Source organism: Physcomitrium patens, chromosome 18 (assembly GCF_059467195.1).
Source record: "Physcomitrium patens ecotype Gransden chromosome 18, ASM5946719v1, whole genome shotgun sequence".
Taxonomy (NCBI): domain Eukaryota; kingdom Viridiplantae; phylum Streptophyta; class Bryopsida; order Funariales; family Funariaceae; genus Physcomitrium; species Physcomitrium patens.
Window position 1 is genome coordinate 15,326,829 of NC_143427.1, and position 25,286 is coordinate 15,352,114.

At 45.9% G+C, this 25,286-nt stretch overlaps 1 protein-coding gene and 1 long non-coding RNA gene across 2 annotated transcripts in view; both read left to right on the forward strand.

Annotated features, from left to right (window-relative positions):
• Positions 1-21,557, forward strand: part of LOC141046512 (uncharacterized) — a 77,355-nt gene extending 55,798 nt beyond the window's left edge. Inside the window, exons 2-3 of the mRNA XM_090244274.1 lie at positions 20,771-20,949; positions 21,276-21,557. Of these exons, the coding sequence (XP_090100400.1) occupies positions 20,771-20,949; positions 21,276-21,423 (327 nt within the window). The 3' untranslated portion in view covers positions 21,424-21,557. The remainder of the gene's footprint in view (positions 1-20,770; positions 20,950-21,275) is intronic.
• Positions 21,558-24,312: 2,755 nt separating this feature from the next.
• On the forward strand, positions 24,313-25,068 carry LOC149987492 (uncharacterized). Its single transcript, XR_016498367.1, has 2 exons — positions 24,313-24,450; positions 24,651-25,068. It is a non-coding gene; the product is annotated as an uncharacterized LOC149987492 (long non-coding RNA).
• The last annotated feature ends 218 nt before the right edge of the window (positions 25,069-25,286 follow it).

The window sequence follows — 25,286 nt, forward strand, 5'->3', positions numbered from 1 at the left end:
TTTATAATCGTGTATTGCTTCTTCGTTCAAACATCCTCACTCTCCTCCCTTTTTATTTTTCTTTGCCCTCCTCCTTCTCTTTCACTTTCTTTCGCCATCTTCCTCCACTTTTACTTCTCTTCTCCTCTTCCTCCGCTTTTACTTTCTTTTATCTTCCTTCTCCTTCAATTCCCTTCACCCTCTTCCATCTTCACTTCCCTTTGCCTTCTTCCTCTTTCACTTCCCATTGCCTTCCTCTTTTTCTTTCATTTTCTTTCACCCTCTTCCTTCACTTTCACTTTCCTTTGTTCTCCTCTCCTTTTACTTTCCTTTGTCCACCTTCTCTCCTTTGACTTCTCTTTGCCCTCCTCCTCCCCTATCACTTCCCTTTGCCCTCCTCCTCTTTCACTTCTCTTTGCCCTTCTCTTCCCTTTTTACTTTCCTTTATCTTCTTCCCCTTCTACTTTTTTTTGCCTTCTTCCTCTCCTTTTATTTCTCTTTGCCTTCTTCTTCTTTTACTTCCCTTTACTTTCCTCCTCCCATTTTACTTTTCTTCATCCTTTTTCTTTCCATTCACTTCCCTTTGCCCTCTTCCCCCCTTTCACTTCTTTTTGCCCTCCTCTCTTTTTACTTCTCTTTACCTTCTTCTCCTTTCACTTTTCTTCCCCTTCCTTCTCTTCTTTTACTTTCTTTTGCCTTCTTACTTTCTTTTCACTTTCCTTTGCCTTCTTCCTTCCTTTTTACTTCTCTTTGTCTTCTTCCCCTTTTACTCCCTTTTTACTTCTCTTTGTCCACCTGTCCTTTTACTTCCCTTTGCCTTCCTCCACTTTCACTTTTCTTTGCCATCTTCCTTCTGTTTTACCTTCCTTTGTCCTCCTCTTCTTCTTTTACTTCTCTTTGCCCTTCTCTTCTCCTTTCACTTCTCTTTTCCCTCCTTTGTTTTACTTCCCTTCCCTTCGTCTTTTGTCTTCCTCCTCCCTTTTCACTTCTCTTTGCCCTCCTCCTCTCCTATTACTTCCCTTTGCCCTCCTCCCCTTTCACTTTCCTTCGCCTTTCTCCTCTTGTATCACTTCCTTTTGCCTTCCTCTCCTTTCACTTCTCTTCGTCCTTTTCCTCTCCTTTCACTTTCTTTTGTCCTCCTCTCTCTCTACTTCCCTTTGCCCTCCTCTTCTTTTTCTACTTTACTTCACCCTCCTCCTCTCCTTTCACTTCCCTTTGCCTTCTTCTCTCCTTTTACTTCTCTTTGCCTTCTTTTCCTTTCACTTCTCTTAGCCCTCCTCCCTTTTTACTTTTCTTTGCCCTCCTCTTCTCCTTTCACTTCCCTTCATCCTCCTCCTTCTCTTTTACTTTTCATTGCTCTCTTCTTTTCCTTTCATTTCCATTTGCCCTCTTCCTTTTCTTTCACTTCTTTTTCTTTTACTTCCTTTTGTCCTCCTCACTTTTTACTTTCTTTTGTCCTCCTCTCTTTTTACTTTCCTTTGCCCTCTTCTCTTTTCACTTTCCTTTGCCATCATCCTCTACTTTCACTTTCCTTTTTCCTCCTCTTCTCCTTTTATTTTCTTTTGCCTTCTTCTTTCCCATTTTATTTCCCTTTGCCTTCTTCCTTCCCTTTCACTTCCCTTCACCCTCTTCTCCTTTCACTCTTCTTTTACTTCTCTTTGTCCACCTTTCCTTTTATTTTCCTTTGTCTTCCTCCACTTTTACTTCTCTTTGCCCTTTCCTTCCCCTTTCACCTTCCTTTGCCCTCCTCGTCTCCTTTCACTTCTCTTTGCCATTTTCCTCCCCTTTCACTTCTCTTTGCCCTCCTTCTTTTCACTTCCTTTCCCTTCGCCCTTTGCCTTCCTCCTCCTATTTTACTTTCCTTCGTCCTCTTCCTCTCCTATCACTTCTCTTTGCCCTCCTCCCCTTTCACTTCCCTTCGCCTTCCACCTCCTCTATTACTTCCCTTTGATTTCTTTTCCTTTTACTTTCCTTTGCCTTCTTCCTCCCGTTTCACTTTCCTTTGCTTTCTTCTCCTTTCACTTCCCTTTGCCCTCCTCCTCCGCTTTCACTTCTCTTTTCCTACTCTCCTTCTACTTTCCTTCGCCCTCCTCTTCCCCTTTCACTTCTCTTTGCTCTCTTCCTCTTTCACTTCCTTTCGCCTTCCTCCTCCCCCTTTAACTTTCCTTCATCTCATTTCTTCCTATTCACTTCCCTTCGTCCTCTTCCTCTTTCACTTCATTTTGTCCTCCTCCTCCCCTTTCACTTCCTATTGTCCTCCTCCCTTTCACTTCTCTTCACCTTCCTCCTCTTTTACTTTTCTTTGCCCTCTTCCTTCCCTTTTACTTTCCTTCGCCCTCTTCCATTTTCACTCTCCTTTTACTTCTCTTTGTCCACCTCTCTTTTTACTTCCCTTTGCCTTCCTCTACTTTCACTTCCCTTTGCCATTTTTCTCCCCTTTCACCTTTCTTTGTTTTTCTCCTCTCCTTTCACTTTCTTTCCCTTCGCCCTTTGCCTTCTTTCTCCCATTTCACATTCCTTTGCCTTCATCTTCTCCTATCACTTCTCTTTGTCCTCATTCTCTTTCACTTTCTTTTGCCTTCTTTCTTTTCACTTCGCTTCTCTTTGCCCTTTGTCTTCCTCTTCTCATTTCACTTCTCTTTGCCCGTTTCCTCTTTCACATCTTTTTACCTTCCTCCTAGCATATCACTTCCCTTTGCTCTCCTCTCCTTTCACTTTTCTTTACCTTCTTCCTCCCGTTTCACTTCTCTTCCCCCACCTCTCCTTTCCCTTCCCTTTGCCCTCCTCTCCTTTCACTTTTCTTTGTCCTTTTCCTTCCCTTTCACTTTCCTTTGCCTTCTTCTTCTTCTACTTTCCTTTGCCCTCCTCTTCCCCTTCTACTTTACTTCGCCCTCCTCCTCTCCTTTCACTTCTCTTCGCCTTCTTCTCTCCTTTCACTTCTCTTTGCCCTCCTCTCCTTTCACTTCTTTTAGTCCTCCTCTCCTTTCACTTCCCTTTGTCCTCCTCCTCTCCTTTCACTTCCCTTCATCCTCCTCCTTTTCTTTCACTTTCCATTACTTTCTTCTTCTCTTTTATTTCCATTTGCCCTCTTTCTTCCCTATCTCTTCTCTTTGCCCTCCTCTCTTTTCACTTCCCTTTGCTCTCTTCTCTTTTTACTTCTCTTTGCCCTCATCCTCCTTTTTCACTTTCTTTCTCCCTCCTCTTCTTCTTTTACTTTCCTTCGCCTTCCTCTTCTCTTTTTTACTTCCTTTCGCCCTCTTTCCATTTTACTCCCCTTTTACTTCTCTTTGCCCACCTTTCCTTTTACTTTCCTTTGCCTTCGTCCACTTTCACTTCCCTTTGCCATCTTCCTCCCCTTTCACCTTCATTTGCCTTCTTACTCTCTTTTCACTTCCATTTGCCATCTTCCTCTCTTTTCACCTTCCTTTGCCCTCCTCCTCCCCTTTCACTTTTCTTTGCCCTTCTCTTCCCCTTTCACTTCCCTTTGCCCTCTTTCTTTTCACATCCCTTTGCCTTCTTTTCTTTCACTTCTCTTTCCTTCATCCTTTGCCTTCCTCTTTTAGTTTCACTTCCCTTCGCCTTCTTCCTCTCCTATCACTTTTCTTTGCTCTCCTCCCCTTTCACTTCTCTTCGCCCTCCTCCACCCGTATCACTTCCTTTTGCCCTCCTCTCCTTTCACTTCCCTTTATCCTCCTCCTTTCCTATCACTTCTCTTTGTCCTCGTCTCTTTTCACTTCCCTTCCCCCTCATCTTCCCATTTCACTTCCCTTCCCCCTCATCTTCCCATTTCACTTCCCCCTCCTCTTCCCATTTCACTTCTCTTTGTCCTCCTCTCCGTTCACTTCCCTTCGTCCTCCTCCTCTTCTTTCACTTCCCTTTGCCTTCCTCCCCTTCTACTTTCCATCACCCTCCTCCTCTCCTTTCACTTCCCTTTGCCCTCCTCCTTTCCTATCACTTTCCTTTGTCCTTGTCTCCTTTCACTTCCCTTTTCCCTCATCTTCCCATTTCACTTCCCCCTCCTCTTCCCATTTTACTTCTCTTTCTCATCCTCTCCTTTCACTTCCCTTCGTCCTCCTCCTCTTCTTTCACTTCCCTTTGCCTTCCTCCCCTTCTACTTTCCTTCACCCTCCTCCTCTCCTTTCACTTTCCTTTGCCCTCCTCCTTTCCTATCACTTCCCTTTGTCCTCGTCTCCTTTCACTTCCCTTCCCCCTCATCTTCTCATTTCACTTCCCCCTCCTCTTCCCATTTCACTTCTCTTTGTCCTCCTCTCCTTTCACTTCCCTTCGCCCTCCTCCTTTTCTTTCACTTCCCTTTGCCTACCTCCCCTTCTACTTTCCTTCACCCTCCTCCTCTCCTTTCACTTTCCTTTGCCCTCCTCCTTTCCTATCACTTCCCTTTGTCCTCGTCTCCTTTCACTTCCCTTCTCCCTCATCTTCCCATTTCACTTCCCCCTCCTCTTCCCATTTCACTTCTCTTTGTCCTCCTCTCCTTTCACTTCCCTTCGTCCTCCTCCTCTTCTTTCACTTCCCTTTACCTTCCTCCCCTTCTACTTTCCTTCACCCTCCTCCTCTCCTTTCACTTCCCTTTGCCTTCCTCCCTTTCTACTTTCTTTCACCCTCCTCCTCTCCTTTCACTTCCCTTTGCCCTCCTTCTTTCCTATCACTTTCCTTTGTCCTCGTCTCTTTTCACTTCCCTTCCCCCTCATCTTCCCATTTCACTTCCCCCTCCTCTTCTCATTTCACTTCTCTTTGTCCTCCTCTCCTTTCACTTCCCTTCGCCCTCCTCCTCTTCTTTCACTTCCCTTTGCCTTCCTTCCCTTCTACTTTCTTTCACCCTCCTCTTCTCCTTTCACTTCCCTTTGCCCTCCTCCTTTCCTATCACTTCCCTTTGTCCTCGTCTCTTTTCACTTCCCTTCCCCCTCATCTTCCCATTTCACTTCCCCCTCCTCTTTCCATTTCAATTCTCTTTGTCCTCCTCTCCTTTCACTTCCCTTCGTCTTCCTCCTCTTCTTTCACTTCCCTTTGCCTTCCTCCCCTTCTACTTTCTTTCACCCTCTTCCTCTCCTTTCACTTTCCTTTGCCCTCCTCCTTTCCTATCACTTCCCTTTGTCCTCGTCTCTTTTCACTTCCCTTCCCCCTTATCTTCCCATTTCAACTCCCCCTCCTCTTCCCATTTCACTTCTCTTGGTCCTCCTCTCCGTTCACTTCCCTTCGTCTTCCTCCTCTTCTTTCACTTCCCTTTGCCTTCCTCCCCTTCTACTTTCTTTCACCCTCTTCCTCTCCTTTCACTTTCCTTTGCCCTCCTCCTTTCCTATCACTTCCCTTTGTCCTCGTCTCTTTTCACTTCCCTTCCCCCTTATCTTCCCATTTCACTTCCCCCTCCTCTTCCCATTTCAATTCTCTTTGTCCTCCTCTCCTTTCACTTCCCTTCGTCTTCCTCCTCTTCTTTCACTTCCCTTTGCCTTCCTCCCCTTCTACTTTCTTTCACCCTCTTCCTCTCCTTTCACTTTTCTTTGCCCTCCTCCTTTCCTATCACTTCCCTTTGTCCTCGTCTCTTTTCACTTCCCTTCCCCCTTATCTTCCCATTTCACTTCCCCGTCCTCTTCCCATTTCAATTCTCTTTGTCCTCCTCTCCTTTCACTTCCCTTCGTCCTCCTCCTCTTCTTTCACTTCCCTTTGCCTTCCTCCCCTTCTACTTTCCATCACCCTCCTCTTCTCCTTTCACTTTCCTTTGCCCTCCTCCTTTCCTATCACTTTTTTTGTCCTCGTCTCCTTTCACTTCCCTTCCCCCTCATCTTCCCATTTCACTTCCCCCTCCTCTTTCCATTTCACTTCTCTTTGTCCTCCTCTCCTTTCACTTCCCTTCGCCCTCCTCCTCTTCTATTACTTCCCTTTGCCTTCCTCCCCTTCTACTTTCCTTCACCCACCTCCTCTCCTTTCACTTCCCTTTGCCCTCCTCCTTTCCTATCACTTCCCTTTGTCCTCGTCTCTTTTCACTTCCCTTCCCCCTGATCTTCCCATTTCACTTCCCCCTCCTCTTTCCATTTCAATTCTATTTGTCCTCCTCTCCTTTCACTTCCCTTTATCTTCCTCCACTTCTTTCACTTCCCTTTGCCTTCCTCCCCTTCTACTTTCTTTCACCATCTTCCTCTCCTTTCACTTTCCTTTGCCCTCCTCCTTTCCTATCACTTCCCTTTGTCCTCGTCTCTTTTCACTTCCCTTCCCCCTTATCTTCCCATTTCACTTCCCCCTCCTCTTTCCATTTCACTTCTCTTTGTCCTCCTCTCCTTTCACTTCCCTTCGCCCACCTCCTCTTCTTTCACTTCCCTTTGCCTTCCTCCCCTTCTACTTTCCTTCACACTCCTCCTCTCCTTTCATTTTCCTTTGCCCTCCTCCTTTCCTATCACTTCCCTTTGTCCTCGTCTCCTTTCACTACCCTTCCCCCTCATCTTCCCATTTCACTTCTCCCTCCTCTTCCCATTTCACTTTTCTTTGTCCTCGTCTCCTTTCACTTCACTTCCCCCTCATCTTCCCATTTCACTTCCCCCTCCTCTTCCCATTTCACTTCTCTTTGTCCTCCTCTCCTTTCACTTCCCTTCGCCCTCCTCCTCTTCTATTACTTCCATTTGCCTTCCTCCCCTTCTACTTTCCTTCACCCTCCTCCTCTCCTTTCACTTTCCTTTGCCCTCCTCCTTTCCTATCACTTCCCTTTGTCCTCGTCTCTTTTCACTTCCCTTCCCCCTCATCTTCCCATTTCACTTCCCCCTCCTCTTCCCATTTCAATTCTCTTTGTCCTCCTCTCCTTTCATTTCCCTTCGTCCTCCTCCTCTTCTTTCACTTCCCTTTGCCTTCCTCCCCTTCTACTTTCCTTCACCCTCCTCCTCTCCTTACACTTTCCTTTGCCCTCCTCCTTTCCTATCACTTCCCTTTGTCCTCGTCTCCTTTCACTTCCCTTCCCCCTCATCTTCCCATTTCACTTCCTCCTCCTCTTCCCAGTTCACTTCTCTTTGTCCTCCTCTCTTTTCACTTCCCTTCACCCTCCTCCTCTTCTATTACTTCCCTTTGCCTTCCTCTCCTTCTACTTTCCTTCACCCTCCTCCTCTCCTTTCACTTTCCTTTGCCCTCCTCCTTTCCTATCACTTCCCTTTGTCCTCGTCTCCTTTCACTTCCCTTCCCCCTCATCTTCCCAATTCACTTCCCCCTCCTCTTCCCATTTCAATTCTCTTTGTCCTCCTCTCCTTTCACTTCCCTTCGTCCTCCTCCTCTTCTTTCACTTCCCTTTGCCTTCCTCTCCTTCTACTTTCCTTCACCCTCCTCCTCTCCTTTCATTTTCCTTTGCCCTCCTCCTTTCCTATCACTTCCCTTTGTCCTTGTCTCCTTTCACTACCCTTCCCCCTCATCTTCCCATTTCACTTCCCCCTCCTCTTGTCATTTCACTTCTCTTTGTTCCCCTCTCCTTTTACTTCCCTTCGCCCTCCTACTCTTCTATTACTTCCCTTTGCCTTCCTCCCCTTCTACTTTCCTTCACCCTCCTCCTCTCCTTTCACTTTCCTTTGCACTCCTCCTTTCTTATCACTTCCCTTTCTCCTTGTCTCCTCTCACTTCCCTTCCCCCTCATCTTCTCATTTCACTTCCCCCTCCTCTTCCCATTTCACTTCTCTTTGTCCTCCTCTCCTTTCACTTCCCTTCGCCCTCCTCCTCTTCTTTCACTTCCTTTTGCCTTCCTCCCCTTCTACTTTCCTTCACCCTCCTCCTCTCCTTTCACTTTCCTTTGCCCTCCTCCTTTCCTATCACTTTTCTTTGTCCTCGTCTCCTTTCACTTCCCTTCCCCCACATCTTCCCATTTCACTTTTTCCTCCTCTTCTCATTTCACTTCTCTTTGTCCTCCTCTCCTTTCACTTCCCTTCGCCTTCCTTCTCTTCTTTCACTGTCCTTTGCCTTCCTCTCCTTCTACTTTCCTTCACCCTCCTCCTCTCCTTTCACTTTCCTTTGCCCTCCTCCTTTCCTATCACTTTTCTTTGTCCTCGTCTCTTTTCACTTCCCTTCCCCCTCATCTTCTCATTTCACTTCCCCCTCCTCTTCCCATTTCACTTCTCTTTGTCCTCCTCTCCTTTCACTTCCCTTCGCCCTCCTCCTCTTCTATTACTTCCCTTTGTCTTCGTCCCCTTCTACTTTCCTTCACCCTCCTCCTCTCCTTTCACTTTCCTTTGCCCTCCTCCTTTCCTATCACTTCCCTTTGTCCTCGTCTCCTTTCACTTCCCTTCCCCCTCATCTTCCCATTTCACTTCCTCCTCCTCATCCCATTTCACTTCTCTTTGTCCTCCTCTCTTTTCACTTCCCTTCGCCCTCCTCCTCTTCTTTCACTTCCCTTTGCCTTCCTCCCCTTCTACTTTCCTTCACCCTCCTCCTCTCCTTTCACTTTCCTTTGCCCTCCTCCTTTCCTATCACTTCCTTTTGTCCTCGTCTCCTTTCACTTCCCTTCCCCTCATCTTCCCATTTCACTTCACCCTCCTCTTCTCATTTCACTTCTCTTTGTCCTCCTCTCTTTTCACTTCCCTTCGCCCTCCTCTTCTTCTTTCACTTCTCTTTGCCTTCCTCCCCTTCTACTTTCTTTCACCCTCTTCCTCTCCTTTCACTTTCCTTTGCCCTCTTCCTTTCCTATCACTTCCCTTTGCCTTCCTCCCCTTCTACTTTCTTTCACCCTCTTCCTCTCCTTTCACTTTCCTTTGCCCTCCTCCTTTCCTATCACTTCCCTTTGTCCTCGTCTCTTTTCACTTCCCTTCCCCCTTATCTTCCCATTTCACTTCCCCCTCCTCTTCCCATTTCAATTCTCTTTGTCCTCCTCTCCTTTCACTTCCCTTCGTCTTCCTCCTCTTCTTTCACTTCCCTTTGCCTTCCTCCCCTTCTACTTTCTTTCACCCTCTTCCTCTCCTTTCACTTTTCTTTGCCCTCCTCCTTTCCTATCACTTCCCTTTGTCCTCGTCTCTTCTCACTTCCCTTCCCCCTTATCTTCCCATTTCACTTCCTCCTCCTCTTCCCATTTCAATTCTCTTTGTCCTCCTCTCCTTTCACTTCCCTTCGTCCTCCTCCTCTTCTTTCACTTCCCTTTGCCTTCCTCCCCTTCTACTTTCCATCACCCTCCTCTTCTCCTTTCACTTTCCTTTGCCCTCCTCCTTTCCTATCACTTTTTTTTGTCCTCGTCTCCTTTCACTTCCCTTCCCCCTCATCTTCTCATTTCACTTCCCCCTCCTCTTCCCATTTCACTTCTCTTTGTCTTCCTCTCCTTTCACTTCCCTTCGCCCTCCTCCTCTTCTATTACTTCCCTTTGCCTTCCTCCCCTTCTACTTTCCTTCACCCACCTCCTCTCCTTTCACTTCCCTTTGCCCTCCTCCTTTCCTATCACTTCCCTTTGTCCTCGTCTCTTTTCACTTCCCTTCCCCCTGATCTTCCCATTTCACTTCCCCCTCCTCTTTCCATTTCAATTCTATTTGTCCTCCTCTCCTTTCACTTCCCTTCGTCTTCCTCCTCTTCTTTCACTTCCCTTTGCCTTCCTCCCCTTCTACTTTCTTTCACCATCTTCCTCTCCTTTCACTTTCCTTTGCCCTCCTCCTTTCCTATCACTTCCCTTTGTCCTCGTCTCTTTTCACTTCCCTTCCCCCTTATCTTCCCATTTCACTTCCCCCTCCTCTTTCCATTTCACTTCTCTTTGTCCTCCTCTCCTTTCACTTCCCTTCGCCCACCTCCTCTTCTTTCACTTCCCTTTGCCTTCCTCCCCTTCTACTTTCCTTCACACTCCTCCTCTCCTTTCATTTTCCTTTGCCCTCCTCCTTTCCTATCACTTCCCTTTGTCCTCGTCTCCTTTCACTTCCCTTCCCCCTCATCTTCCCATTTCACTTCCCCCTCCTCTTCCCATTTCACTTCTCTTTGTCCTCCTCTCCTTTCACTTCCCTTCGCCCTCCTCCTCTTCTATAACTTCCTTTTGCCTTCCTCCCCTTCTACTTTCCTTCACCCTCCTCCTCTCCTTTCACTTTCCTTTGTCCTCCTCCTTTCCTATCACTTCCCTTTGTCCTCGTCTCCTTTCACTTCCCTTCCCCCTCATCTTCCCATTTCACTTCCCCCTCCTCTTCTCATTTCACTTCTCTTTGTCCTCCTCTCCTTTCACTTCCCTTCGCCCTCCTCCTCTTCTTTCACTTCTCTTTGCCTTCCTCCCCTTCTACTTTCCTTCACCCTCCTCCTCTCCTTTCACTTTCCTTTGCCCTCCTCCTTTCCTATTACTTCCCTTTGTCCTCGTCTCCTTTCACTTCCCTTCCCCCTCATCTTCCCATTTCACTTCCCCCTCCTCTTCCCATTTCACTTCTCTTTGTCCTCCTCTCCTTTCACTTCCCTTCGCCCTCCTCCTCTTCTATTACTTCCTTTTGCCTTCCTCCCCTTCTACTTTCCTTCACCCTCCTCCTCTCCTTTCACTTTCCTTTGCCCTCCTCTTTTCCTATCACTTTTCTTTGTCCTCGTCTCCTTTTACTTCCCTTCCCCCTCATCTTCCCATTTCACTTCCCCCTCCTCTTCTCATTTCACTTCTCTTTGTTCTCCTCTCCTTTTACTTCCCTTCGCCCTCCTCCTCTTCTTTCACTTCCCTTTGCCTTCCTTTTCTTCTACTTTCCTTCATCCTCCTCCTCTCCTTTCACTTTCCTTTGCCCTCCTCCTTTCCTATCACTTCCCTTTGTCCTCGTCTCCTTTCACTTCCCTTCCCCCTCATCTTCCCATTTCACTTCCCCCTCCTCTTCCCATTTCACTTCTCTTTGTCCTCCTCTCCTTTCACTTCCCTTCGCCCTCCTCCTCTTCTATTACTTCCATTTGCCTTCCTCCCCTTCTACTTTCTTTCACCCTCTTCCTCTCCTTTCACTTTTCTTTGCCCTCCTCCTTTCCTATCACTTCCCTTTGTCCTCGTCTCTTTTCACTTCCCTTCCCCCTTATCTTCCCATTTCACTTCCCCCTCCTCTTCCCATTTCAATTCTCTTTGTCCTCCTCTCCTTTCACTTCCCTTCGTCCTCCTCCTCTTCTTTCACTTCCCTTTACCTTCCTCCCCTTCTACTTTCCATCACCCTCCTCTTCTCCTTTCACTTTCCTTTGCCCTCCTCCTTTCCTATCACTTTTTTTTGTCCTCGTCTCCTTTCACTTCCCTTCCCCCTCATCTTCCCATTTCACTTCCCCCTCCTCTTCCCATTTCACTTCTCTTTGTCCTCCTCTCCTTTCACTTCCCTTCGCCCTCCTCCTCTTCTATTACTTCCCTTTGCCTTCCTTCCCTTCTACTTTCCTTCACCCACCTCCTCTCCTTTCACTTCCCTTTGCCCTCCTCCTTTCCTATCACTTCCCTTTGTCCTCGTCTCTTTTCACTTCCCTTCCCCCTGATCTTCCCATTTCACTTCCCCCTCCTCTTTCCATTTCAATTCTATTTGTCCTCCTCTCCTTTCACTTCCCTTCGTCTTCCTCCTCTTCTTTCACTTCCCTTTGCCTTCCTCCCCTTCTACTTTCTTTCACCATCTTCCTCTCCTTTCACTTTCCTTTGCCCTCCTCCTTTCCTATCACTTCCCTTTGTCCTCGTCTCTTTTCACTTCCCTTCCCCCTGATCTTCCCATTTCACTTCCCCCTCCTCTTTCCATTTCAATTCTATTTGTCCTCCTCTCCTTTCACTTCCCTTCGTCTTCCTCCTCTTCTTTCACTTCCCTTTGCCTTCCTCCCCTTCTACTTTCTTTCACCATCTTCCTCTCCTTTCACTTTCCTTTGCCCTCCTCCTTTCCTATCACTTCCCTTTGTCCTCGTCTCTTTTCACTTCCCTTCCCCCTTATCTTCCCATTTCACTTCCCCCTCCTCTTTCCATTTCACTTCTCTTTGTCCTCCTCTCCTTTCACTTCCCTTCGCCCACCTCCTCTTCTTTCACTTCCCTTTGCCTTCCTCCCCTTCTACTTTCCTTCACACTCCTCCTCTCCTTTCATTTTCCTTTGCCCTCCTCCTTTCCTATCACTTCCCTTTGTCCTCGTCTCCTTTCACTTCCCTTCCCCCTCATCTTCCCATTTCACTTCCCCCTCCTCTTCCCATTTCACTTCTCTTTGTCCTCCTCTCCTTTCACTTCCCTTCACCCTCCTCCTCTTCTATTACTTCCTTTTGCCTTCCTCCCCTTCTACTTTCCTTCACCCTCCTCCTCTCCTTTCACTTTCCTTTGCCCTCCTCTTTTCCTATCACTTTTCTTTGTCCTCGTCTCCTTTTACTTCCCTTCCCCCTCATCTTCCCATTTCACTTCCCCCTCCTCTTCTCATTTCACTTCTCTTTGTTCTCCTCTCCTTTTACTTCCCTTCGCCCTCCTCCTCTTCTTTCACTTCCCTTTGCCTTCCTTTTCTTCTACTTTCCTTCATCCTCCTCCTCTCCTTTCACTTTCCTTTGCCCTCCTCCTTTCCTATCACTTCCCTTTGTCCTCGTCTCCTTTCACTTCCCTTCCCCCTCATCTTCCCATTTCACTTCCCCCTCCTCTTCCCATTTCACTTCTCTTTGTCCTCCTCTCCTTTCACTTCCCTTCGCCCTCCTCCTCTTCTATTACTTCCATTTGCCTTCCTCCCCTTCTACTTTCTTTCACCCTCTTCCTCTCCTTTCACTTTTCTTTGCCCTCCTCCTTTCCTATCACTTCCCTTTGTCCTCGTCTCTTTTCACTTCCCTTCCCCCTTATCTTCCCATTTCACTTCCCCCTCCTCTTCCCATTTCAATTCTCTTTGTCCTCCTCTCCTTTCACTTCCCTTCGTCCTCCTCCTCTTCTTTCACTTCCCTTTGCCTTCCTCCCCTTCTACTTTCCATCACCCTCCTCTTCTCCTTTCACTTTCCTTTGCCCTCCTCCTTTCCTATCACTTTTTTTGTCCTCGTCTCCTTTCACTTCCCTTCCCCCTCATCTTCCCATTTCACTTCCCCCTCCTCTTCCCATTTCACTTCTCTTTGTCCTCCTCTCCTTTCACTTCCCTTCGCCCTCCTCCTCTTCTATTACTTCCCTTTGCCTTCCTTCCCTTCTACTTTCCTTCACCCACCTCCTCTCCTTTCACTTCCCTTTGCCCTCCTCCTTTCCTATCACTTCCCTTTGTCCTCGTCTCTTTTCACTTCCCTTCCCCCTGATCTTCCCATTTCACTTCCCCCTCCTCTTTCCATTTCAATTCTATTTGTCCTCCTCTCCTTTCACTTCCCTTCGTCTTCCTCCTCTTCTTTCACTTCCCTTTTCCTTCCTCCCCTTCTACTTTCTTTCACCATCTTCCTCTCCTTTCACTTTCCTTTGTCCTCCTCCTTTCCTATCACTTCCCTTTGTCCTCGTCTCCTTTCACTTCCCTTCCCCCTCATCTTCCCATTTCACTTCCCCCTCCTCTTCTCATTTCACTTCTCTTTGTCCTCCTCTCCTTTCACTTCCCTTCGCCCTCCTCCTCTTCTTTCACTTCCCTTTGCCTTCCTCCCCTTCTACTTTCCTTCACACTCCTCCTCTCCTTTCATTTTCCTTTGCCCTCCTCCTTTCCTATCACTTCCCTTTGTCCTCGTCTCCTTTCACTTCCCTTCCCCCTCATCTTCCCATTTCACTTCCCCCTCCTCTTCCCATTTCACTTCTCTTTGTCCTCCTCTCCTTTCACTTCCCTTCGCCCTCCTCCTCTTCTATTACTTCCTTTTGCCTTCCTCCCCTTCTACTTTCCTTCACCCTCCTCCTCTCCTTTCACTTTCCTTTGTCCTCCTCCTTTCCTATCACTTCCCTTTGTCCTCGTCTCCTTTCACTTCCCTTCCCCCTCATCTTCCCATTTCACTTCCCCCTCCTCTTCTCATTTCACTTCTCTTTGTCCTCCTCTCCTTTCACTTCCCTTCGCCCTCCTCCTCTTCTTTCACTTCTCTTTGCCTTCCTCCCCTTCTACTTTCCTTCACCCTCCTCCTCTCCTTTCACTTTCCTTTGCCCTCCTCCTTTCCTATTACTTCCCTTTGTCCTCGTCTCCTTTCACTTCCCTTCCCCCTCATCTTCCCATTTCACTTCCCCCTCCTCTTCCCATTTCACTTCTCTTTGTCCTCCTCTCCTTTCACTTCCCTTCGCCCTCCTCCTCTTCTATTACTTCCTTTTGCCTTCCTCCCCTTCTACTTTCCTTCACCCTCCTCCTCTCCTTTCACTTTCCTTTGCCCTCCTCTTTTCCTATCACTTTTCTTTGTCCTCGTCTCCTTTTACTTCCCTTCCCCCTCATCTTCCCATTTCACTTCCCCCTCCTCTTCTCATTTCACTTCTCTTTGTTCTCCTCTCCTTTTACTTCCCTTCGCCCTCCTCCTCTTCTTTCACTTCCCTTTGCCTTCCTTTTCTTCTACTTTCCTTCATCCTCCTCCTCTCCTTTCACTTTCCTTTGCCCTCCTCCTTTCCTATCACTTCCCTTTGTCCTCGTCTCCTTTCACTTCCCTTCCCCCTCATCTTCCCATTTCACTTCCCCCTCCTCTTCCCATTTCACTTCTCTTTGTCCTCCTCTCCTTTCACTTCCCTTCGCCCTCCTCCTCTTCTATTACTTCCTTTTGCCTTCCTCCCCTTCTACTTTCCTTCACCCTCCTCCTCTCCTTTCACTTTCCTTTGCCCTCCTCCTTTCCTATCACTTCCCTTTGTCCTCGTCTCCTTTTACTTCCCTTCCCCCTCATCTTCCCATTTTACTTCCCCCTCCTCTTCTCATTTCACTTCTCTTTGTCCTCCTCTCCTTTCACTTCCCTTCGCCCTCCTCCTCTTCTTTCACTTCCCTTTGCCTTCTTCCCTTTCTACTTTCCTTCACCCTCCTCCTCTCCTTTCACTTTCCTTTGCCCTCCTCCTTTCCTATTACTTCCCTTTGTCCTCGTCTCCTTTCACTTCTCTTCCCCCTCATCTTCTCATTTCACTTCCCCCTCCTCTTCCCATTTCACTTCTCTTTGTCCTCCTCTCCTTTCACTTCCCTTCGCCCTCCTCCTCTTCTATTACTTCCCTTTGCCTTCCTCTCCTTCTACTTTCCTTCACCCTCCTCCTCTCCTTTCACTTTCCTTTGCCCTCCTCCTTTCCTATCACTTCCCTATGTCCTCGTCTCCTTTCACTTCCCTTCCCCCTCATCTTCCCAATTCACTTCCCCCTCCTCTTCCCATTTCAATTCTCTTTGTCCTCCTCTCCTTTCACTTCCCTTCGTCCTCCTCCTCTTCTTTCACTTCCCTTTGCCTTCCTCCCCTTCTACTTTCCTTCACCCTCCTCCTCTCCTTTCATTTTCCTTTGCCCTCCTCCTTTCCTATCACTTCCCTTTGTCCTTGTCTCCTTTCACTACCCTTCCCCCTCATCTTCCCATTTCACTTCCCCCTCCTCTTGTCATTTCACTTCTCTTTGTTCCCCTCTCCTTTTACTTCCCTTCGCCCTCCTACTCTTCTATTACTTCCCTTTGCCTTCCTCCCCTTCTACTTTCCTTCACCCTCCTCCTCTCCTTTCACTTTCCTTTGCACTCCTCCTTTCTTATCACTTCCCTTTCTCCTTGTCTCCTCTCACTTCCCTTCCCCCTCATCTTCTCATTTCACTTCCCCCTCCTCTTCCCATTTCACTTCTCTTTGTCCTCCTCTCCTTTCACTTCCCTTCGCCCTCCTCCTCTTCTTTCACTTCCTTTTGCCTTCCTCCCCTTCTACTTTCCTTCACCCTCCTCCTCTCCTTTCACTTTCCTTTGCCCTCCTCCTTTCCTATCACTTTTCTTTGTCCTCGTCTCCTTTCACTTCCCTTCCCCCTCATCTTCCCATTTTACTTCCCCCTCCTCTTCTCATTTCACTTCTCTTTGTCCTCCTCTCCTTTCACTTCCCTTCGCCCTCCTCCTCTTCTTTCACTTCCCTTTGCCTTCTTCCCTTTCTACTTTCGTTCACCCTCCTCCTCTCCTTTCACTTTCCTTTGCCCTCCTCCTTTCCTATTACTTCCCTTTGTCCTCGTCTCCTTTCACTTCTCTTCCCCCTCATCTTCTCATTTCACTTCCCCCTCCTCTTCCCATTTCACTTCTCTTTGTCCTCCTCTCCTTTCACTTCCCTTCGCCCTCCTCCTCTTCTTTCACTTCCCTTTGCCTTCCTCCCCTTCTACTTTCCTTCACCTTCGTCCTCTCCTTTCACTTTCCTTTGCCCTCCTCCTTTCCTATCACTTCCCTTTGTCCTCGTCTCCTTTTACTTCCCTTCCCCCTCATCTTCCCATTTCACTTCCCCCTCCTCTTCCCATTTCACTTCTCTTTGTCCTCCTCTCCTTTCACTTTTCTTCGCCCTCCTCCTCTTCTTTCACTTCCCTTTGCCTTCCTCCCCTTCTACTTTCCTTCACCCTCCTCCTCTCCTTTCACTTCTCTTTATCCTCCTCCTTTCCTATCACTTCCCTTTGTCTTCGTCTCCTTTCACTTCCCTTCCCCCTCATCTTTCCATTTCACTTCCCCCTCCTCTTCTCATTTCACTTCTCTTTGTCCTCCTCTCCTTTTACTTCCCTTCGCCCTTCTCCTCTTCTTTCACTTCCCTTTGCCTTCCTCCCCTTCTACTTTCCTTCACCCTCCTCCTCTCCTTTCACTTCCCTTTGCCCTCCTCCTTTCCTATCACTTCCCTTTGTCCTCGTCTCCTTTCACTTCCCTTCCCCCTCATCTTCCCATTTCACTTCCCCCTCCTCTTCCCATTTCACTTCTCTTTGTCCTCCTCTCTTTTGACTTCCCTTCGCCCTCCTCTTCTTCTTTCACTTCCCTTTGCCTTCCTCCCCTTCTACTTTCCTTCACCCTCCTCCTCTCCTTTCACTTTCCTTTGCCCTCCTCCTTTCCTATCACTTCCCTTTGTCCTCGTCTCCTTTCACTTCGCTTCCCCCTCATCTTCCCATTTCACTTCCCTCTCCTCTTCTCATTTCACTTCTCTTTGTCCTCCTCTCCTTTCACTTCCCTTCGCCCTCCTCCTCTTCTTTCACTTCTCCTTGCCTTCCTCCCCTTCTACTTTCCTTCACCCTCCTCCTCTCCTTTCACTTTCCTTTGCCCTCCTCCTTTCCTATTACTTCCCTTTGTCCTCGTCTCCTTTCACTTCTCTTCCCCCTCATCTTCTCATTTCACTTCCCCTTCCTCTTCCCATTTCACTTCTCTTTGTCCTCCTCTCCTTTCACTTCCCTTCGCCCTCCTCCTCTTCTATTACTTCCTTTTGCCTTCGTCCCCTTCTACTTTCCTTCACCCTCCTCTTCTCCTTTCACTTTCCTTTGCCCTCCTCCTTTCCTATCACTTCCCTTTGTCCTCGTCTCCTTTTACTTCCCTTCCCCCTCATCTTCCCATTTTACTTCCCCCTCCTCTTCTCATTTCACTTCTCTTTGTCCTCCTCTCCTTTCACTTCCCTTCGCCCTCCTCCTCTTCTTTCACTTCCCTTTGCCTTCCTCCCCTTCTACTTTCCTTCACCCTCCTCCTCTCCTTTCACTTCCCTTTATCTTCCTCCTTTCCTATCACTTCTCTTTGTCCTCGTCTCCTTTCACTTCCCTTCCCCCTCATCTTCCCATTTCACTTCCCCCTCCTCTTCTCATTTCACTTCTCTTTGTCCTCCTCTCCTTTTACTTCCCTTCGCCCTCCTCCTCTTCTTTCACTTCCCTTTGCCTTCCTCCCCTTCTACTTTCCTTCACCCTCCTCCTCTCCTTTCACTTTCCTTTGCCCTCCTCCTTTCCTATCACTTTTCTTTGTCCTCGTCTCCTTTCACTTCCCTTCCCCCTCATCTTCCCATTTTACTTCCCCCTCCTCTTCTCATTTCACTTCTCTTTGTCCTCCTCTCCTTTCACTTCCCTTCGCCCTCCTCCTCTTCTTTCACTTCCCTTTGCCTTCTTCCCTTTCTACTTTCGTTCACCCTCCTCCTCTCCTTTCACTTTCCTTTGCCCTCCTCCTTTCCTATTACTTCCCTTTGTCCTCGTCTCCTTTCACTTCTCTTCCCCCTCATCTTCTCATTTCACTTCCCCCTCCTCTTCCCATTTCACTTCTCTTTGTCCTCCTCTCCTTTCACTTCCCTTCGCCCTCCTCCTCTTCTTTCACTTCCCTTTGCCTTCCTCCCCTTCTACTTTCCTTCACCTTCGTCCTCTCCTTTCACTTTCCTTTGCCCTCCTCCTTTCCTATCACTTCCCTTTGTCCTCGTCTCCTTTTACTTCCCTTCCCCCTCATCTTCCCATTTCACTTCCCCCTCCTCTTCCCATTTCACTTCTCTTTGTCCTCCTCTCCTTTCACTTTTCTTCGCCCTCCTCCTCTTCTTTCACTTCCCTTTGCCTTCCTCCCCTTCTACTTTCCTTCACCCTCCTCCTCTCCTTTCACTTCTCTTTATCCTCCTCCTTTCCTATCACTTCCCTTTGTCTTCGTCTCCTTTCACTTCCCTTCCCCCTCATCTTTCCATTTCACTTCCCCCTCCTCTTCTCATTTCACTTCTCTTTGTCCTCCTCTCCTTTTACTTCCCTTCGCCCTTCTCCTCTTCTTTCACTTCCCTTTGCCTTCCTCCCCTTCTACTTTCCTTCACCCTCCTCCTCTCCTTTCACTTCCCTTTGCCCTCCTCCTTTCCTATCACTTCCCTTTGTCCTCGTCTCCTTTCACTTCCCTTCCCCCTCATCTTCCCATTTCACTTCCCCCTCCTCTTCCCATTTCACTTCTCTTTGTCCTCCTCTCTTTTGACTTCCCTTCGCCCTCCTCTTCTTCTTTCACTTCCCTTTGCCTTCCTCCCCTTCTACTTTCCTTCACCCTCCTCCTCTCCTTTCACTTTCCTTTGCCCTCCTCCTTTCCTATCACTTCCCTTTGTCCTCGTCTCCTTTCACTTCGCTTCCCCCTCATCTTCCCATTTCACTTCCCTCTCCTCTTCTCATTTCACTTCTCTTTGTCCTCCTCTCCTTTCACTTCCCTTCGCCCTCCTCCTCTTCTTTCACTTCTCCTTGCCTTCCTCCCCTTCTACTTTCCTTCACCCTCCTCCTCTCCTTTCACTTTCCTTTGCCCTCCTCCTTTCCTATTACTTCCCTTTGTCCTCGTCTCCTTTCACTTCTCTTCCCCCTCATCTTCTCATTTCACTTCCCCTTCCTCTTCCCATTTCACTTCTCTTTGTCCTCCTCTCCTTTCACTTCCCTTCGCCCTCCTCCTCTTCTATTACTTCCTTTTGCCTTCGTCCCCTTCTACTTTCCTTCACCCTCCTCTTCTCCTTTCACTTTCCTTTGCCCTCCTCCTTTCCTATCACTTCCCTTTGTCCTCGTCTCCTTTTACTTCCCTTCCCCCTCATCTTCCCATTTTACTTCCCCCTCCTCTTCTCATTTCACTTCTCTTTGTCCTCCTCTCCTTTCACTTCCCTTCGCCCTCCTCCTCTTCTTTCACTTCCCTTTGCCTTCCTCCCCTTCTACTTTCCTTCACCCTCCTCCTCTCCTTTCACTTCCCTTTATCTTCCTCCTTTCCTATCACTTCTCTTTGTCCTCGTCTCCTTTCACTTCCCTTCCCCCTCATCTTCCCATTTCACTTCCCCCTCCTCTTCTCATTTCACTTCTCTTTGTCCTCCTCTCCTTTTACTTCCCTTCGCCCTCCTCCTCTTCTTTCACTTCCCTTTGCCTTCCTCCCCTTCTACTTTCCTTCACCCTCCTCCTCTCCTTTCACTTCCCTTTGCCCTCCTCCTTTCCTATCACTTCCCTTTGTCCTCGTCTCCTTTCACTTCCCTTCCCCCTCATCTTCCCATTTCACTTCCCCCTCCTCTTACCATTTCACTTCTCTTTGTCCTCCTCTCTTTTGACTTCCCTTCGCCCTCCTCTTCTTCTTTCACTTCCCTTTGCCTTCCTCCCCTTCTACTTTCCTTCACCCTCCTCCTCTCCTTTCACTTCCCTTTGCCCTCCTCCTCCCCTTTCACTTCCCTTTGCCCTCCTCTCCTTTCACTTCTCTTCACCTTCCTTCTCTTTCACTTCCCTTCGCCTTCCTCCTCTCCTTTCACTTCTCTTCACCTTCCTTCTCTTTCACTTCCCTTCGCCTTCCTCCTCTCCTTTCACTTCTCTTCACCTTCCTTCTCTTTCACTTCCCTTCGCCTTCCTCCTCTCCTTTCACTTCTCTTCACCTTCCTTCTCTTTCACTTCCCTTCGCCTTCCTCCTCTCCTTTCACTTCTCTTCACCTTCCTTCTCTTTCACTTCCCTTCGCCTTCCTCCTCTCCTTTCACTTCTCTTCACCTTCCTTCTCTTTCACTTCCCTTCGCCTTCGTCTTCTCCTTTCACTTCTCTTCACCTTCCTTCTCTTTCACTTCCCTTCGCCTTCCTCCTCTCCTTTCACTTCCCTTCCTCCTCCTTTTCATTCACTTTCCATTGCTCTCTTCTTCTCCTTTCATTTCCGTTCGCCCTCATCCTTGCGTTTCCCTTCCCTTTGCCCTCCTCTCTTTTCACTTTGATTTGCCCTCATCCTCCACTTTTACTTTGATTTGCCCTCATCCTCCACTTTTACTTTGATTTGCCCTCATCCTCCACTTTCACTTTGCTTTGCCCTCCTCTTTCCCTTTTACTTCCCTTCGCCCTCCTCCTCCCCTTTCACTTCTCTTTGCCCTGGCCGCCAAACCCTTGCAGCTGTGTGCACACATCTTTGCCCTCCTCCCTTTTCACTTCCCTTCACTCTCGCCGCGAAACTCTGGCAGCCGTGTGCTGTCTCTTCGCTCACACACCCTCGCCCTCCTCCCTTTTCACTTCCCTTCACTCTCGCCGCGAAACTCTGGCAGCCGTGTGCTGTCTCTTCGCTCACACACCCTCGCCCTCCTCCCTTTTCACTTCCCTTCGCCCTTGCCGTGAAACCCTAGCTGCCCTGTGCCGTCTCCTCGCTCACACATCCTCGCTTCTTCACGCTCCTTCGCCCTCGCCGTGAAACCCTTGCAGCCGTGTGCTGTCTCCTCGCTTCGAATTGCTCGAATCTGCGCTTACATACATGTGACATCGCTGTGCTGCATGCATGCAACGTGAGAGCGAGGAGCCGTGGATGGTAGGTAGTCTGGTGGTATTTCCCTTTTTTTTGGTTCCGAGATTGTTACGATGGCTTTCTGTGTTTCGAATACAGTGCTCGAGGTGATGCTCGAAAGCCAGACAATAGGCTTGATCATAAGCTCATGCTTGCTGTATCTTATGCAAGCACGTAAACAATCTAAAGGTTTTAGGTTTTTAAGAAGATTGCACTTTGTTGATACTGTAACTTATGATGTCAATCTAGCTGAAGTTCGAATTTTTTGCTAGGGACTGTATGGTATTCCTGCATTGATATGTACTCAGTATTTGGTTGTCTGTTTATTATCTTTGAAATTCCGGCTGCAGGGATGAGGATTGGCAAGAAAATAACGGCGCATTGAACACCATATTACAATTGTATCCTGGCTTGTCCTGTGTGCATTCGAATTGCGAGATAGGAGAGGATCTGAATGATTTAAAGGACGGAAGAGTTCTTCAAGCTGGAATATGGTGAGAACATCTTCAAACTTGTTCGTCTACGAAGATTCTTAGTCCGTTTTGAGGATTGAGCTTTTTCTCTCACAGTTTCAATCTTTGTGTGTCATATATCTTGGAAGATTCAATGTTCTCAACAGAAGATCTGACCTGGAGCTCCTCCACTGCAACTTTAGTCGCGGGTCACATCTACGTTATCATCAATCGTGAATGAGCTGGTGTTCATTTACATGTATTACATGACCACATATTTTAACATATTTCAACGGTGTAAAAAATAAATTAAACCCTCATTAAATTCTTCTTGAGTTGCATGTATTTTTCATCATCGGAGATGCGCAGGGGTAGGTCGTAAACTGAAATATAGTATGCATTTGAAAATGTTCCTCGTGTATAATCCAGTTGTTGTCCTCTCTCTGGTTAGTTTTCTTTTTGTCTTGTTGTTTTGAGCTCCGCAACCGCTGGCGCATTGCGGTTGGACGGTTCCAGGCGCTCGTTCTTACCATCATCGACGAGGCGTAGAAGTTGACCTCCTCTTGCCGAAGTTGTTCTTTTCAGCTTTTATTTTTGTCCTCCCTAGGTCGCAGTGGCGTGGTGAAGTGAAAGTGCGGCGTTGATATCCCTTCCGGCGTCGGCTCTGCTGGAATTGTGTTCTAAGTCCACGGCAAGACCTTCTTTGACGTTTCGATCTGCTGCGCTTGCGCGGTGCCGGATTTTTAGCACGAGGAACTACACGTGAGATGGAGTAATCGGTGGATCAGTGGTCGAGGCAATTCAAACTGGTTACAGAGTAGAATTGTGCTCTGGGTTGGTCTTTATTTTCTCCCACGTGATTGCTGTTCTTTTATTTTACTCTTTGGCTGGAGGACAACTCGTCGTCGGATTCTTTGCCGATTGTCCACTCTTATCTCCTAGAGCCGTTTTTAAGCATTATTGAGGATTGTTGTTTTTGTCCCTTTCACTGCACGGGCGGAAGTGTTGCTGCTGTCATTACCGAATCCGACGACCGATCGTGTTTCCTTATTCCCTTGAGCATTCAACTGCGATCTCTTGACATTGTTGTGGTCAGTAGAAGTGATATAAAATGAGTAATTTTAACATCGAAGTTGTAGGTTGAAATGAGGCTATTAAAATATGTAAAGAAATTAAGTGTTTGTTTTAGGGTTATTTCAGAATCATAGATTCAATTTGTAGGCTGGATGATTGTATGGTTTGTGGGACAATGTAAAAAAAGTATATCGTGTGAGAAATGTTTTTGAAATACTAAAGATATCTAATGTGTAATTTTCTACAGGTGGTGAGAAAGTGAAATTGGAAAATATTTTTATTCATCCATTATGGAATATATTTTGGAATCATTGAAGCAATATATATTCATGATATGGAGCTATTTCCATGGTTGTTTCACTCCAAGGTCCTCAAGCATAATGGAATAATATATGAAAAAATCAAATATCCAAGGTGTTTGTAGAGATACAATGGAATAATATATGAAAAAATCAAATATCCAAGGTAATTATAGAGCTACTTGGAAAGGATCTAAAGTATATGTGGGAGTGTTTAAGGTTTTATTGAAGAAAAATAACTTGTTGAATAGAAACCAATGTGCTAATTTGTGCAAGAAAATTGAGCATGTTACAAAAGTTTTTGACCAACTAATGACTTGTACTAATGATGGATTGCAATTTGGACTTTTGTTGAGTGAGTTATTTTTCACAATAAACAAATCTTATTTTCTAGTAGAAAATTGTGGAAAGGAAAATTGGTGTGAAAAAGCTATCTTCCTATTGAATAACAAAGAGGCGTTTAGAGAACTACTTTTGAATTTAAAACGTTGTTGTGATATAGCAAGTGATCTACTTTCGAAGCATTATTCCAACAAACTTGAAGCCTATACTTTTGCCACTTTTAATGTTGCAACTCAAGATGAATTGAAAGAAGATGTTGAGTTTCTACAAAAGAAGTTGATTCAAGTAAATGGAGAAGAAGATTTTGAATATTTTGGATTAGCAAAGCATCTATTACAAAGATATGAAGACTTGCTTTGCGTAGATGGTGGAGAGTTGGATAATTTGAAACTATTATTAGATATGAAGAGTCTTGAAATTACACAACGCTTAAAGGAAGTTGTGGTAAAGTTTACAAATCAAAGTGGTTTGGACTTGTGTGTGCAACTAAAAAAATGAATATTGAATTTGATAAAATGTTCATCAAAGAAGTAAGCATTCTAGCAAGTATGAGTCATCCTAACTTGATAATATATTATTTTGCAATGAAAGGTAGTGCTAATGGAAGTATTAAGTCAATTGTAACAAATGACAAAAAAGAATATTTATATATTGGAATGGAGTTGATGCAAAACAATTTGAACAATATGTTGGAAGAATAAAAAGATGTATCTTATATTTTTCTAATTGACATTATGTATCAAATTGCAAAAAGGATGTGCTACTTGTATAATATGTACATTGTACATCGAGGTTTGAAACCTGAGAATATTTTGGTTAATATTGTGGAATCAAAGATTATGAATAAGATCTTTCGACATATTGTTGTGAAAGTAATTGACTTTAGAATGTCTAAGATTGAAGTTGGAAGAAATCCAAAAGCCACATAGAATAATTATATTTATGGTAGTCTTAGATATATGGCTCTAGAAGCATTGAGAAATAAATTTGAATTAAGAGAAATGTGTCAATTTGAAGCTGATGTTTATTCATTTGCAATGATATGTTCTAAGATTCTTTCAAAAAAAGATCCATTTTATGATGTTCATGAAGTGAAAGGGATATTAGATAGAATTGAGAAAGGTGAAAGACCAAACTTACCTTCAAATTGTGAGGATTTGATTGAGCTTATTCAAGAATGTTGGAGGTTGAATCCTTTGCATCAACCAAAGTTTGCAAATGTTTGTGAAAGATTAGAGTCACTAAAGAAAAAGTATTTAATTGGAATTGGTGTGGCGAATGCTCCAAAGTTTGGAGCATCAAAAAACAATTATCATCAAAACATAGAATTTCAACAAATACATAATAGATTGCCATTGGTAAGACTTGTGCTAAAAACCGTAGAGATTATATATCAAATTGGTTGTATTGATGGAATTTTTAAATTGTACACACTTACATGCCATAATAATATTTACATGTATCATTATAAGTTCAAGTTAGTAAGAGTAGGTCGAAATGTAGTGTATGCATTATTTTGGTGTTATTGTTGAATTTTGAATGAATTTTTTAATTACAGGTTGATGTATTTGAGGAAGAAATTTTTGGTTTAATACAATGTTTATTACGAATAAGACAACATCATGCAAATAAAGTAAAGGCATTGCATCTTATTTGAATGGGTGGAATAGGCAAGACCACAATAGCAAAGGTTATATTAATTAGTGTACACCTAGGAAACTTGCCTTGCAAATTAGACATATGTCGTACAAATTGGACGCGTAATAGAGATCTTATAGCATGTCGCCATACTGTTTTTAGTTAAGTAGCATATATAGAAGCAAGAGTGAGGTCTTCTTCACTCTTATCAACTATTTTTTTGCTTTTAGTGTAGTTTTAAGAATCTTATGTTTTATAGTCTTTCACAGTAGCCATTCTAGTTCTTTCTTGAATATATATATATTTTTTTTAATTTGTCACTTTCTTTTTCACACAAATTTCATGAGTTTATATATCTTCTTCTAGTTTGTATCCTTGACAACAAGTTGGTATATGCCACACATGTTGGTAGATTGAAGAACAAGCTAATTATATGGCCCACACATAAAAAACTTGCTTTGTAAGTTAAAGCATGTGTCATACAAAGTCAACACATATTACAAGTCTTATAGAACATTGTCACGTAGCTCATAGTTAGATAGTATATATAAAGGCA